The 13,836-nt window shown below is 46.7% G+C and overlaps 1 protein-coding gene across 1 annotated transcript in view; it reads left to right on the top strand.

The window, feature by feature from the left end:
* The window catches only part of EMP2 (epithelial membrane protein 2), a 40,678-nt gene extending 32,570 nt beyond the window's left edge, over positions 1 to 8,108 (top strand). Inside the window, exons 4-5 of the mRNA XM_032607069.1 lie at positions 3,183 to 3,329; positions 4,545 to 8,108. Of these exons, the coding sequence (XP_032462960.1) occupies positions 3,183 to 3,329; positions 4,545 to 4,732 (335 nt within the window). The 3' untranslated portion in view covers positions 4,733 to 8,108. The remainder of the gene's footprint in view (positions 1 to 3,182; positions 3,330 to 4,544) is intronic.
* Positions 8,109 to 13,836: the final 5,728 nt, after the last annotated feature.

Raw genomic sequence — 13,836 nt, 5'->3', positions numbered from 1 at the left:
GACTGTTGGCCCTGTTTTAAGATGGGGAAACTGAGACGCAGAGAAGAAACCCAAGTTCACCAAGTCAGGAGTAAATGATGGAGTTAGGATTCCAGTCTAGACATGACCAACTCTGAAGCCTGCATTCTAAAACACATAATGCAATCCACGCCAGCTCCCCTCTGGGTCTGTTTCTCTGCTGTGCTAACCCTTGACCCTGGAAACAGCAATTCTTCCCTGTTGGAGCCCCACCATTGCCAGGGTGCCTGGTCAGCTGGGAGCACTGGCTGTGCTCTGAGGCAATGTTTCCAAGCTTCTGTCGTTTGCATACAACATCCCCTGTGTGCATTTCTTACCGCTTATTTTTCTTTATTTTTTTAAATTGAAAAAAAATTTTTTTTGGCTGTGCCATGCAGCTTGCAGAATCTTAGTTCCCTGACCAGGGGTCGAACCTGGGCCCCCTGCAGTGGAAGCGCGGAGTCCTAACCACTGGACCACCAGGGAATTCCCTTATTTTCCTTTAAAATAACTAGCTGGCAAACTACCAGCCAGATTCAGTCCAATGAGCTAAGAATGGTTTTTATATTTTTAAAGCATTGTAAAAAAAAAACAAGCAAAAAAACCCCAAAATAAGACAATGAACAAGGGACTGTATGGCCACAAAGCCTAGAATATTTACTGTCTGGCCTTTACAGAAAAACCATGCCAACACCTGCTTTAAAACAGTTCACTCTTTCCCTACATAAATTTATTTTAAAGGGAACTTTATCTGCCTATTGTGATACACTGGTATGACTTACCATAAAAGAAAGAAAACATTAAAAAGAAAACTACATTGAAAACCAAATGATGTTATTAAATTCTGAACAGATGCACTTGCCTTTTGATGGCTTTGAATCTGTTTCTGGTTCTTTCCTGGTTAAAAACCAAAACCACCACCAGCACCCAGATACTGGCAGGTGTTACAAAAGTGCGAAAGCACCAGGTGTAGAGCTCCTCCTCCTCCTTGGGGGTCCTTGGATGAATTTAAACACGAGCAAAGGGAACATTCCTCTCTTTAGGTGAGGTTTGGTTGTTCCGTGACCTGGTTGGGTTCCACCTACGTTCATTTCATCAGCCGACAGTGGTACATGCTGCACCCACCCCCCAGCTTTGAGAAACTCTGCTCTAAAAAAAATGAATCCATCTTTTTCTTTAAAGCCTTTGTCTTAGTCCATTCGGGCTGCTAAGACAATACCATAGATGGGGTGGCTTGAACAGCAGATACTTATTTCTCGCAAGGTGCCAGCAGATCCAGTGTCTGGTGAGGCCTCCCTTCCTGGTTTGCACACAGCCACCTTCTTGTTGTGTCCTCACCATGCAGAGAGCAGAGAGCAAGACAAGTTATTGTGTCTCTTATAAGGGCACTCATCCCATTAATGAAGGCTCCACCCTCATGACCTAATCACCTCCCAAAGGCCCCACCTCCTAATACCATCCCATTGGGGGTTAGGATTTCAACATATGAATTTTGGGGGGGATACAAACATTCAGTCTACAGCAGCAGCCATGGTTTCCATATTTGCCCCATCACCTGGGGTACTTGCTAAAAATACAGATTCCTGGTGCCCATCCCAGAACGACTGTATCATAATCTCAGAGGAAGAGGCCCAGGAATCTATTTTAAGAAGGCCCTAGGTGATTCCCGGGATCAGGCAAAGTTAGGAAGCTCTGCTCTAAGCCAGAGGGTCACAACCTTGGCCCCACGCTGGAATTCCCTGGGGGACTTTACATGCCCTGCCCCACTTCTTGTCTGATCCCAACCCCAGAGATTCTGATTTATTTTACCTCAGGGTAGCCTGCAGGATTTTTATTTTTAATGGAGCTATAATTTACAAACAAGGAAATGCATACTTCTTAAGGGCTCAGTTCAAAGTTTTGACAATTATATACATATACCCCTGTAACTATTATCCAAAGCAAGATAGAGAACATTCCCATCACCTCAGAAAGTTTCCTTGAGCCCTTTTCCACTCACTTCCCACCACCCCCTGCCCCAAGGAGCAGGGTTTCTGACTTCTGTCACCATGGTTCTCTCTCTCCTGCTCTTGGGCTTCATATGAAACATATGGTGTGTATGTGTGGGGGTGGGGGAGTGGGGCTCTGGTTTCTGTTCTCACCGTAGGGAATGGGGAGGGGGCTAGATGCTCTCTGAGAGATCCAGTGGACCAGGATCCATTGCTGTAAATGTTGGATTAAGTACTTACAAATCATGCTTCCCTCCAGTCAGTTTCAGGTAAAATTGAAAAAAAAAAAAAAAAAAGAGGATTTGTCCTTAGGTTTTCCTCTGCGGCTTTGGGCACTGTTCCCTCACCTGTCTTAGCTGCATCCTGGTGATGACATCCAGCCCTTACACAGGACTCCCTTTTTGCTAGCACCGCCCGAAATCCTTACATAGTTGAGTTCATTCCATGTTCCCCCACTGATGAGGTGGGAGCTATTGCTATCCCCATTTTACAGGTGAGGAAACCGAGACCCACACAGGTGGCTCCAGTCCCTGCACTTGACCCCTTCATAGCCTCACCTGTGTCCTTCCCACACGCAGTGCCCTCCACCCAAGACCAGCTCCTTTATTCGCTGAGCCCCAAGCTCTCATGCCCCACTCACTAAGTCTAATCTGAAAACCCCTCACTTTCCCTTTTCCTAAATAACAATCACAAGGCTCACCCTCTTAGAGGGTATTTTGTGTCCACAGAACACTTCCAGAAGGTCCCTCGGCACTGTGAGCCCTGGCTCTCCAAGAACCCCTTTGGAGGTCTTTATACGGTGCAGACCCCCAGTCCTGACGCAACCCATCCCATTCCAGCCTCTTGATCCAGAATCTGCCAGGTTGGAACCTGAGGATTTGTACTTTAAATAAAAAACCTGACCATGAGCCAGGCACTCGGGGGCAATACCCAAACCAGGAAGACTGCAGAGTCGGTGGTTCTTGCTCCATTTTCCAGATAAGGATGTTGGAGATCATCTGGTCAATTGCACAAATGGACACTGGAGGGAGGGGGTGTCAGGAAGACTCCTTGGCTGCCCTTGTGCTCATTCTGTGCGGATGAAAGCCTGGTGCCCTTTTGCTTCCCATCATCCCTGCTCTGGAGCTGTCACTGTGCACCCCAGGGGCCCGGGTGGTCTGTGGTCCTCAGTCATGAGCTCTTGCCCTTTCCCCACAGAATTCTCCACAGTGCAGGCGGTCCAGGCCACCATGATCCTGTCCACCATTCTCTGCTGCATTGCCTTTCTGATCTTCGTGCTCCAGCTCTTCCGCCTCAAGCAGGGAGAGAGATTTGTTTTAACCTCCATCATCCAGCTCATGTCATGTAAGTAAAATGATGGACTTCTGGAGTAAACACTCTCTTCCCAGCCAATCATGAGTAGAAGCTGGGAGGAGTGTGGCAGGTGAGGGCTTGGAAAGGAGAGGTTGGCAGCTGTGCCATGGTGGGATGTTTTATACTTCAGACTTCAGATTTAGTTAGGGGGTCAAGAAAGGCGTCCTGAAGACACGAAGCCTGAGCTGGGATCTCTAGGGTAAGTAGGAGTTGCTGTCTTGGTACAGAGGAGAGAAGCATAGGTCCCCCGCGGAAAATCTGGATACTTAACCTCATCCTACCACTAATATCTGTGAGTGTTGGTGATTCAGTGAGGATGCTTTTGGCTGCAAGTAAGAGAAAAATCCAATTAGCAATGACTTGGGCCACAAAAACCTTTACTTTTTTTTATATAACAAATCGCTTAAAGGTGGAAGGTGTCAGAGTTGGTTTGGCAGCTCAGCAGCATCGTCAAGAAGCCCCACTCCTTCCATCCTTCCATGCTGTCATCTTCAGAGTGTCAGTGATGACCTCATGACCCCCAAAAGGCTGCTGCAGCTCCAGACATTCATCCTGGCCTAACAGTTTCTAAAACAGTAAGCAAGGGAAAATACAGCAACAAAAAAAATGCTTTCTCCTCCCACATCTCCCTCTTTTCAGGGTATTATATTTTTCACGGAAGGATTTTCTGTGGCCAGAACTGGGACACATGGAACCATAAACTATAGCAAGTAAACAGGAACAGGATTGCCAGGAGGGGTTGGCAGACTATGGCCCATGGGCCAAATCTGGCCCACTGCCTGTTTTTGCAAATAAAATGTTATTGGAACACAGCCCCACCTACTCATATATGTATCATCCATAGCTGCTTTCATGCTGAGACAGCAGAGTTGAGTAGCTGCAACAGAGACCGTACGTGGCCTGCGAAGCAGACTACTTCCTGCCTGGCTGACCGATGGCTTGGACCAATTATGACCCTTTGGGCTGGGTAGCTGGCTGCCCAGACAACATTGAGTTCAGCTAGCAAGAATGGGAAGCAACATGGCTACAGGGTAGGCAGCAATATTCTGCTCCAAAATATTAGTTGTAATCTTTCCAAGAGACTAAAATAAATACCTACTAATAACAAAAACTGAAGTTTGTCTTCAGCTCTGACCATAGTCCCCTCAGGTCCCTGGTGCATGCTGTGGTCTGTGATTTATTTGGACCCTGGCTTTCTTCCGACAGGCCTGTGTGTCATGATTGCAGCTTCCATTTATACAGACCGGCGCGAAGACATTCACAAGAACAACTCAAGACTGTACGCCCTGACCTCGGACGGCAGCTACGGCTACTCCTTCATCCTGGCCTGGGTGGCATTTGCTTTCACCTTCATCAGCGGCCTCATGTACCTGATACTGAGGAAGCGCAAATAGAGCCCAGGAGCTGGGTCGCTTTCGCTGCAGTACAGAATCCACGTTCAGATACCGTTTTGTATATAATCAATTTTTTTTTGTGGTTTTTCTAGCAAACACATTGTTTCCTTTAAAAGCCAAAAGAAGAGAAGAATTTTTGCATTCTTGAGATTAGAGAATAGACTATGAAGGCTGGAATTCAGAACTCCTGCCCATCCGAAAGACTCAACACAGCAAAGCCAAAAATCCAGCAATGCTCAAATCCAAAAGTGTTCAGCAGGATCTTTCTTAACCATGGGGATGTAATGTGATGTGACAAGAGGCCAAGAAAGCCAGGTCTCGGGGGACATCTTCCCCTAGGTTTGGGCTACGCTGAGCCTCCCTCACCTCAGCTCTTCTTCCTGAATCTCTCTGTGTTAGTGGTAGAAGGTGGAGTGAGGGGGGTCCAGGTAAGGGAGGAAACCTCCTCAGATGTTTAGCCAAGTTCCACATGAGACACAGGTATAGCCCCTGGTGTTCTGTCTACATCCAGACCAGAGCCCCGACCCTCCTGTAATGGGCTGGGTCCAGAAAGTGCCACCCAGATTTGCTGACAAAGTCACCTGCTTGCCTTAGGGAAGGTGACCTTTAACCTGGATTTCAGATTTAGGCTCACCCTAATCTCAGCATGTGACCCCTAGTAAAATGCAGGCTATCAAGGTCCCTCCCTAGACCTACAGAATCAGTCTTCAGGGATGGGGCCGGGGAACCTGCATTTCTAACAAGCTCCTTGGTGATGCTCAGGTGCCTTAAGATTGAGGACCACGGTCCCAGGGCCAGGTGAGCAGAGCTGCCTCACAAATGTTAAAGATCTCATCGTGTCGAGATGGGGAGGTGGGTCTAGGCGCCACTGGAGGCCCAAACCTTGGCCTCCATCAGCTATTCATTCTTCACTGTCTCTTGCACAGCTGCTCACATCTGGACCACCCAAACTCCAGTCCCAGGCCTTGATCCCGATAGCCAGACACCCTGGGATGGGGGTGCGGCCTCCTCCCTACCCGAATTCAGAAGGCCTTTTCCTTCTCTTCCTGGCCTGCCTTCAAGACTGCCTGGCCTCTACTAACCCCCATTTCTGGAGCCTCAGAGGACCATTCACCATTCCTTCGTTCATCCGTCAGCATAAATGATGGGATGCTTATGCCAGGCACAGGGGAAACCATGTCGAGACAGTCTCTCTCCTCGTGGGGCTCATTGTCTAGCAGAGGAGACAGATTAAAAACCAATTAGGAAAATGAATTACAAAGAGCAGTGAAGGCTGCAGAGAACACAACCAAGGATTCAGAAGAGAGACCCGTGGGTGGGCAGGAGAGAACCTGCCCTATGCCTGCCTGTTAAAAGCATTTAGGATTTAGATCAGCCTAAATATCACTCCACTCAGCCCGAGCACGGTGGCACTGATGGGGCGGTGCTGTGTGCGTTACACCCGGAGAACACTTCCTTCCCTGGAGGGGCCGAGGGTCCCGACGGCGAACAAAGCCCTGGCGGGTCCCAGATTGCCATGGTTCTCAAACTTCAGTGGGTACAGCATCTCTCGGGGGATGCTGCCTGCTAGGGTCTGGGTAAGTGCTGCCAGGGATTCAGAGACTGTACTGAGGGGTAGGGCTCTGGGGAGCTGGTCCTCAGTGCTGTGAGGTGTGTGGCAATGCGGGGACCTCGGGAAGTGCCTACGGGAGAAGCTCTCTGCACCTCACTGTCTTTTCCCTTGTGTGTCGTGAGCCTGCTGCTGGGAGGTGCGCCTGGGACCCGTCTGCGCATGTCAGCACTGGCACCATGTAAATGACCTGCTACGTGGGGCGATGGTTTGCCCTCAGTGCAATTCCAGTGGAGCTGGGGAAATGCCTGGTTTGAGTCGTTTATGGCCACCGTGGATACCTCTTTAGTGCAGGATTGGGTTTTCTCTCCATCTACCCATTCACTCATTCATTCATTCGGCTTCAACAGAATATTAAATGCTTACTGTGTTCCAAGCACTGTGCAAGGCTCTGAAAACACAGGGGCAAGCAAATCCAGACATCTTGCCTGAGACAGGGCCCCTCCCACAGAGAGGCCACCAGCACAGCACAGGGGGACATGGGGCCAGAGGCAGGACAAATGGTCACTTCTTGCCTCAGTGGAAAACTGTCATTACTCCTGTTTTGGGTAGGAGTGCGGCTCACACCCCTGGAGTTGGCAGGATGCTACGTATACCTCGTGGAGGAAGGTGGTTCTAAGTGCCCCAAACTTTCTGCTCAGGTGGCTTTTCTATAATTCCCTGGTAGTCACAATGGAAACAAACAAAACCCCTTAGAACCAGAAAGCTGGAAAGCCTTATCCCCAAGCAATGCATGAATTTCCATCCCCCAAAAACTTCAGGAGTGGGTATCTGAAATGACCCATGGATTTTCCAGTAGCTGGTCTCCACTACTGTTTAGCATTCAGTGCCCACATCCATCTGTGATGCCGGGGCTTTTTGCGAAACAGGAGTGCTGCCTTTCCCCCTGTGGTGTGACGTGGCCTGGGGAGGTGGGAAAGGGGATGGCATGAGCGAGAAAATACCCAGCCTTCTTACCCGTCAGTAGGTTCAGCCCTCACTTGGTGCTTATGATCAGTTATTCACAGACAACAACAAAGACGATTAGCTAAGGCATCCAAGAAGCGAATATCAGGACCAAATATATTACTGGTAACAACTGCATTGGAGGGAACTATAGTTTGCATATTTTAGGACATTTTTCTAAAGTACTGTAATTCGTTCATTTGAGGGGCTATGGATGGAGACAGACTAACTCATTTTTGTTACTTGCATTAAAATTACTTCGGGTCTCTGTTCAAATGAGTTTGGAGAATGCTTGATTTGTTGCTCTGTGTGAATGTTGTTCATACCCGAATACAGGGAAATTGGAGACATCCCCCCACCCTGCCACACACTCTCTGCTATGGGTTGTGTGCCTGTGTGTATCCCTGATCAGGCTGTGCCTGTGCGTATCCCTGATCAGGCTGAAGTCATAGCATGCTCTATATTCACTGGTGATGAAGAAACCTAGACCCCCAAGCCCATACGTAAGCACACTAAACACGGTAGCTTGAATAGAAGCTGTAGCATCATTTAAAATCTGCCTGGGTGGGAATTACTAAACTTGCTAATAGCTGAAAGCTTACTTACAATACAGCAAGTTGGATAGTTTTGTATATTGGGGGGCAGTGGTGATGGGGAGATGCTAGGGAAAGGCGTAGAGGTTAAGTTTGAATCTTGGTCGGGGGACAAATGTGATTTTAGGGTAGTTAGATACTTTCTACTTAATGTGCCTTTAAAGTAGTCCATTTTCTATGTTTTGTATAATCTGAAACTGTACATTGAAAAATAAAGTTTAAAACCAAATTGCCCGGAGCAACAGACTCTAATGTTCCCAGCGGTGCCAGTATCTAGAGGAAGAAGCTGCTGTCTGGAGTGGCAAGGGGTCATTTGATTTCTCATCAAGATCAGAACATGTGGCTTTTACAGTGAGCCAGGGATATCTGACAATTGGCCATAGGACAATTTCCCACTCCCTCTGCTGCTTTCATGGGCCAGCTTCCTGGACGAATGACTGGCAGTGGCACAGGAGCCAACACCTTGAAGGGCCCCATGCTTGGTTAATGATCTGCTAGCACTGTCTTAAAACTCTTAATGATATTTGGACAAACAGCCCCACATTTGCATTTTGTGATGGTCTCCGCAAGTTATGTAGCCGGTCCTGTTCTCCAGTTTGTATCTAATAAGACTTTGGCTTTGAAGAGTTTGGTGATGATGAAAATGAGACTATTGTAATAGCGCACTCTCCAGAAAAAAAAAAAGAGAGGAAGGAAGAAAAATTCAACCAGAGAGAGAGCTTTCATTTTAACCTAAGGAATGCGCAAAGTAGTAAAAGCTCTCTGTCTCGGGAACTCACACATTTCCTTGTCTCCACACAGGGGTTGCTGTCCATATTCTTCGTGTTTCTAGATTTTTTGTTTTTTTTCCATGTGGCAATTGGATAGTGATCACCCCAGAGCGCTCAATTTTATATTTCTTCCAGTCAGGAAATTAACCTATCATTCATTCACCAAATATTTGTGGCGTAACATATGGTTTATCCAGGAGAATGTTCCATGTACACTCGAGAAGAAAGTGTATTCCGCTGCTGTGGGATGGAATGTTCTATCAGGTCCATTTGCTCTAAAGTGTAGCTCAAATCCAGTGTTTCCATATTGATTTTCTGTCTAGATGATCTATCCATTGTTGAAAGTGGGGTATGGAAGTCCCCTACTATTACTGTATTGCTGTCTAATTTCTCCCTTCACATCTGTTAATATTGGCTTTATACAGGTGCTCTGATGTTGGGTACATAAATATTTATAATGATAAAGGGGTCAATTCCTCACAAGGATTTTGTAAATATTTATTCTCCAAATATTTGTGTACAAATTATGGCATGACCACTGGGCTAGGTGTCAGGTACTTCGTGATAAACTTAGTCCCTGCTCTGATCTAGCCTATTTTAGTCCCAATTTCCCCCCAAAAAAAGTGACAAGAAAAATAGTAGTTGGTGACACGTGAAAATTATATGCAATTGAAATGTCAGTGTCCATAAAGAAGGTTTTGTTGGAACACAGGCACGCCTGTTTGTTTAGATACTGTGTATGGATGCCTTCACGCTATAGTGGCAGAGTTACCACCCAATTCACATGGTCTGCAAAGCCTTCAGTACTCTCTGGCTAGTAGAAAATGTTGCCATCCATCCCCTGGTTTAATCAGGTAAGAAGGAACTGTCTTTTTTCTAGTTGTTTTTTTAGGAACAAGAAGAGATTTCCCAGAAGCCCTTTAGCAAACTCTCCCTGGTGTCATTGGCTTGAGGATTCCAGGTTTCACGCTTAACCCAATCACTGGCAGAGGTAATTAAATTACCATGCTTAGCATTGACCTCCGAGCTGGGGGTCAGGTTCCTTCAGTGAGCGATAGACTTATGAACCACACTATTAGGAAAGGAAAGAGGGGATTGACTGTGAGCTGGGCAACCAAATTATCTGCTCAAGTCTGTCCCTTTGCTGTCTAGATCCATGCACAACTTTATAAGAAGTTTAAAAATTCTTATACATTCATGAAATGAACCAACCCCTTCCTGGGAGGTATACACCCTGAAGTCACAACCACTCCAGGGTCGCTTGGTGATGTGTTAATATCCTCTCATCAGGTCCAGTGTGTCTCCTCATGGCCCAGCAACCTATGAGTAAAAGTTGTTATGTACTCCCAAAGGCACCCAGTATAGAATGGAGGAAAAGGAACGGGATTCCTACCATAAATGTTCCCCTTCGGAAAACGAATGAGCATCAATGCCCAGTGGCCCACGTTTTGTGCTGGGTACCAACACCAAGAACTCCCTTCCCTGGTCAGGAGTAAGATCAGGGGTTGGTCAATGCAGGGCCCTTGGTTCCGCTCAGAGGGACGATCTCTCTAGTCCGCAGTCCTCCAGGGTTGTATCTAAGATGGGCGCTGGGGAGGAGGCCCTTCCCTCCTTCCTGTGGGCATGAAGCCTAGGGTCCTAGAAGTACCTCAGGGTTGGCTAGTCACAGGAGGTTCTCGGTTCCTTTAGCCATGGAAGGCCAAGCCAGCCAGAGCTCTTATCTGGACTTTTTTTTTGGTTAAAACAACAAACATTTATTATCACACGAATTTTGACAGTCAGGAATCCAGTAGCAGTGTACTAGGGTTGTTTTGCTTTACAGTCTTATATGAACGAGGTGAACCTCATCTTCGAGCCTGAGAATTCCTGCCTCCCAGTCTTTTTTTTTTTAATTTATTTTATTGAAGTGTAGTTGATTTACAATGTTGTGTTAATTCCTGCTGTACAGCAAATGATTTAGTTATACATGTATATACATTCCTTTTCATATTCTTTTCCATTATGGTTTCTCACAGGATATTGAATATAGTTCCATGTGCTACATGGTAGGACCTTGTTGTTTATCCATCCTATATATACTATTTGCATCTGCTAATCCCCAACTCCCAGTCCACCCCTCCCCCACCCACCCCTCTCCCTTGGTAACCAAAAGTCTGTTCTCTCTTATGACTCTGTCTCTTCAAGCCCTCAATCCAAGCTATGTCCCCAGGCTGGTCCTTTGGTGAAGAATGCTTGAGGATTTGGTATATTTTTTCCTGTCATCGCATATGTCTTTGCTAAGCTTTCTGCCTCTACACCATGGATCCTTAGTCTAGAGCAGGGCGTAGCAAACTCCTGGCTTGCTAGCCAAAGCCCTGCCTTTTTTATGGCCCTCAAGCCAAGAATGCTTTTTCATTCTTTAAGAGTTATTTTTAAAAATGCAAAGAGGAATATGCAACAAAGACCTTACGTGGCCTGTAACAGTTAAACTATTTACTGCCTGGCCCTTTACAAATAAAGTTTACCAGCCCCTGCTTCAGAATTTGACTTGCTTATCCCTGCAAATCTCCAAATCATTGGATTCTCCACCAATTTAGATTGCAGGCTTCAGGCAGAAAGAGTCTCAATAAAGCCATGTTTTCTTCCATTTTTGTTGTTACATGGACCATCTTTGACCGAAGATTGACTTTTTCTTGTAGGAACTTACTCAAGGCTCTAAGAAGCTGAACATGGCAACATCCTGATGTGTTTCTACAAGTGTTTCTGATGCTTACAACATCCATGGGTACATGGTTGGTGTAAAACAGGTGACAGTTTAAACCAGGGTTAAATCATGGACCAAGGGCCAAGTCCAGCCCACCACCTGATTTTGTAAACAAAGTTTTATTGGCACACAGCCACAACCACTGATTTACATATTGTTCAAGGCTGCTTTCAAAGGCAGAGCTGAGTAGTGGCAGAAGAGACCATATGACCTAAGCATGAAACATTTACTAGCTGGCCCTTTATAGAAAGTTTGCCAAACCTTGGTGTAAACCAAATGTTTTGCAATAGCAATGTCAGGGCCACTGCTTCCCAGCATGGGAAGCGGGTCACAGCTGCCCTCTGCTCTGCCACCTGTCTGTTGCTTGTAGCACCCACATTCTGTATAAATCAGCGTTCTTAGTTGCAAGCAACAGCGACTGGTCGATTTAAATAGAAAAGGAATTCATTAAAAGGAAATCAGGTAGCCATCCCCCCCACAGAGCACAGTTTGCTGAGGAAACCACTGCTGTCACCACAACATGACACCAAGTTCTTGCACCAAGAACTTGATCTTATGGAAAGCATCTGTGCTACCCCTACTTCTTTAGATTTGGAGCCGGGCATGGTGCATCTGATTGGTGAAGGCTGGGTCACGTGACCATGGCTTTACTGCAAAGGAGGCTGGGAAATGATTAGCAAGCATCTTCAGTTTCTACAGTGGGAGGTAAGTTCTGCAGCCCACCGAGACTCGGAAGGAAGGGAATGCCCCAAACGAAGGAAGGAAACTCAGATACTGGGCAAACAGAAAGGCCAATGCTTGCTAAATCCCATCAGAAGCCCAGTTCCCTACTGACCCACAGCCAAGCTAGTGCTTCCCAAACTTTATTGATCCATATCCCATCCACATGCTCTTTGCTCATATGTACGTACATACTACACTATTATTCACTGAACATTTTTCCTTAAATCAACTCTTTTTATATTAATACATTTATTCAGAAGAAAAACTAAATTTATGATTTTTTGAAATTTCAGATTTCTGGAGTAAGTTGGAGATTAGCATCCGTTGTCATTAGTGACCCAGTTTAAAAATGAGATATGATTGGGCTTCCCTGGTGGCGCAGTGGTTGAGAGTCCGCCTGCCAATGCAGGGGACACGGGTTCGTGTCCGGGAAGATCCCACATGCCGCGGAGCGGCTGGGCCCGTGAGCCATGGCCGCTGAGCCTGCGCGTCCGGAGCCTGTGCTCCGCGACGGGAGAGGCCGCAACAGTGAGAGGCCCGCGTACAGCAAAAAAAAAAAAAAAGAAAAAAAAAGAAGAAGCTGAGGTTTCTGACTCATTGCCCAGGGGGCAGGAGCTTTCATTTGCCTTTTTCTGTTCTGATCGATGCTTTTCTTGCCCCTACCCAAGGCCGTGACCCAGGACTTCTGCTACCGACCAAACCCTCCCTGGGAGGCAGCGTAAACCACAGTTCCAATCCAACTCTGCAATTAGAAGCCAAGAGGCTTGAGTAAGCTACTTAGACTCTTAAAACCTCATGTTCTAGTCTGCAAAACCAGGGTAATGCTTACTCCATTGGTCTCCCCTTCACCCAATGTTTGTTGAGCACCTACTATGTGCCACACATTGGGCTAGGCACCAGAGACACAAAGATGTACCAGATAGATGAGTCCCATGCGCTCACGGAGCTTACATTATAGTGGGGGAGAGGAGCAGACAATAGGCAAGAAAAAAGATAAATAAAATTACAAGTTGGGATATAATCTGTGAAGGAAATACTGTCATGTAAAGAGAGCAACATAAGCCATGTGGGACGGACTCATTGATGAAACGACATTTAAGCTAAGACCTGTATCAGGACGGCTGAGAGCAGGAAGGACTGGGCAGAAGGGCCAGTTAGGATACACGGCTGTAAGGATTAAATAAGGTAATGCATATACAGGATCTGGCACCATGTAGGGAACACTGTGCTTCCAGAGATACCCAGAACTCCAGTTTACAAAGCACCTTCATGTGAATTGTATCATTTAATTTGATTCTCATGACCACTCACCAAATAGGGCAGACGCTGGTGTGCCCAGTTTATTGATGGGAAAGTGATGGGAAGAACGGTTAAGTAGAGCAAGGAGGCAAAGCCTTTCCCTTTGGTCTCTCGGATCCCCAAAAGTCACCTCCTTTGATCGACAGTGGATGCTTGCAAGACAGCAGCTGGTGAGTTAGCTACTGCTGGGTAACAAATAGCCACAATGCATCGTGGCATACAACAATCAGTGTTCATTGTTCACGTGTTTGGGATCAGCTGGAGTTTGGATGGGCAGCCCTGCTGACCTTGGCTGGATGTGCTCACAGGTCTGGGTGTTGGCTGATAATGCCCTTGGCTGAAGCAACTCAACCTTGTTCATATGTCTCCTGTCCTGTATCAGACTGACTCGGGTATAGTCTCATGTGATGGCAGAGACACAG

Source organism: Phocoena sinus, chromosome 15 (genome assembly GCF_008692025.1).
Source record: "Phocoena sinus isolate mPhoSin1 chromosome 15, mPhoSin1.pri, whole genome shotgun sequence".
Classification (NCBI taxonomy): Eukaryota; Metazoa; Chordata; class Mammalia; order Artiodactyla; family Phocoenidae; genus Phocoena; species Phocoena sinus.
This window is presented reverse-complemented; position numbering and strand designations above follow the sequence as displayed.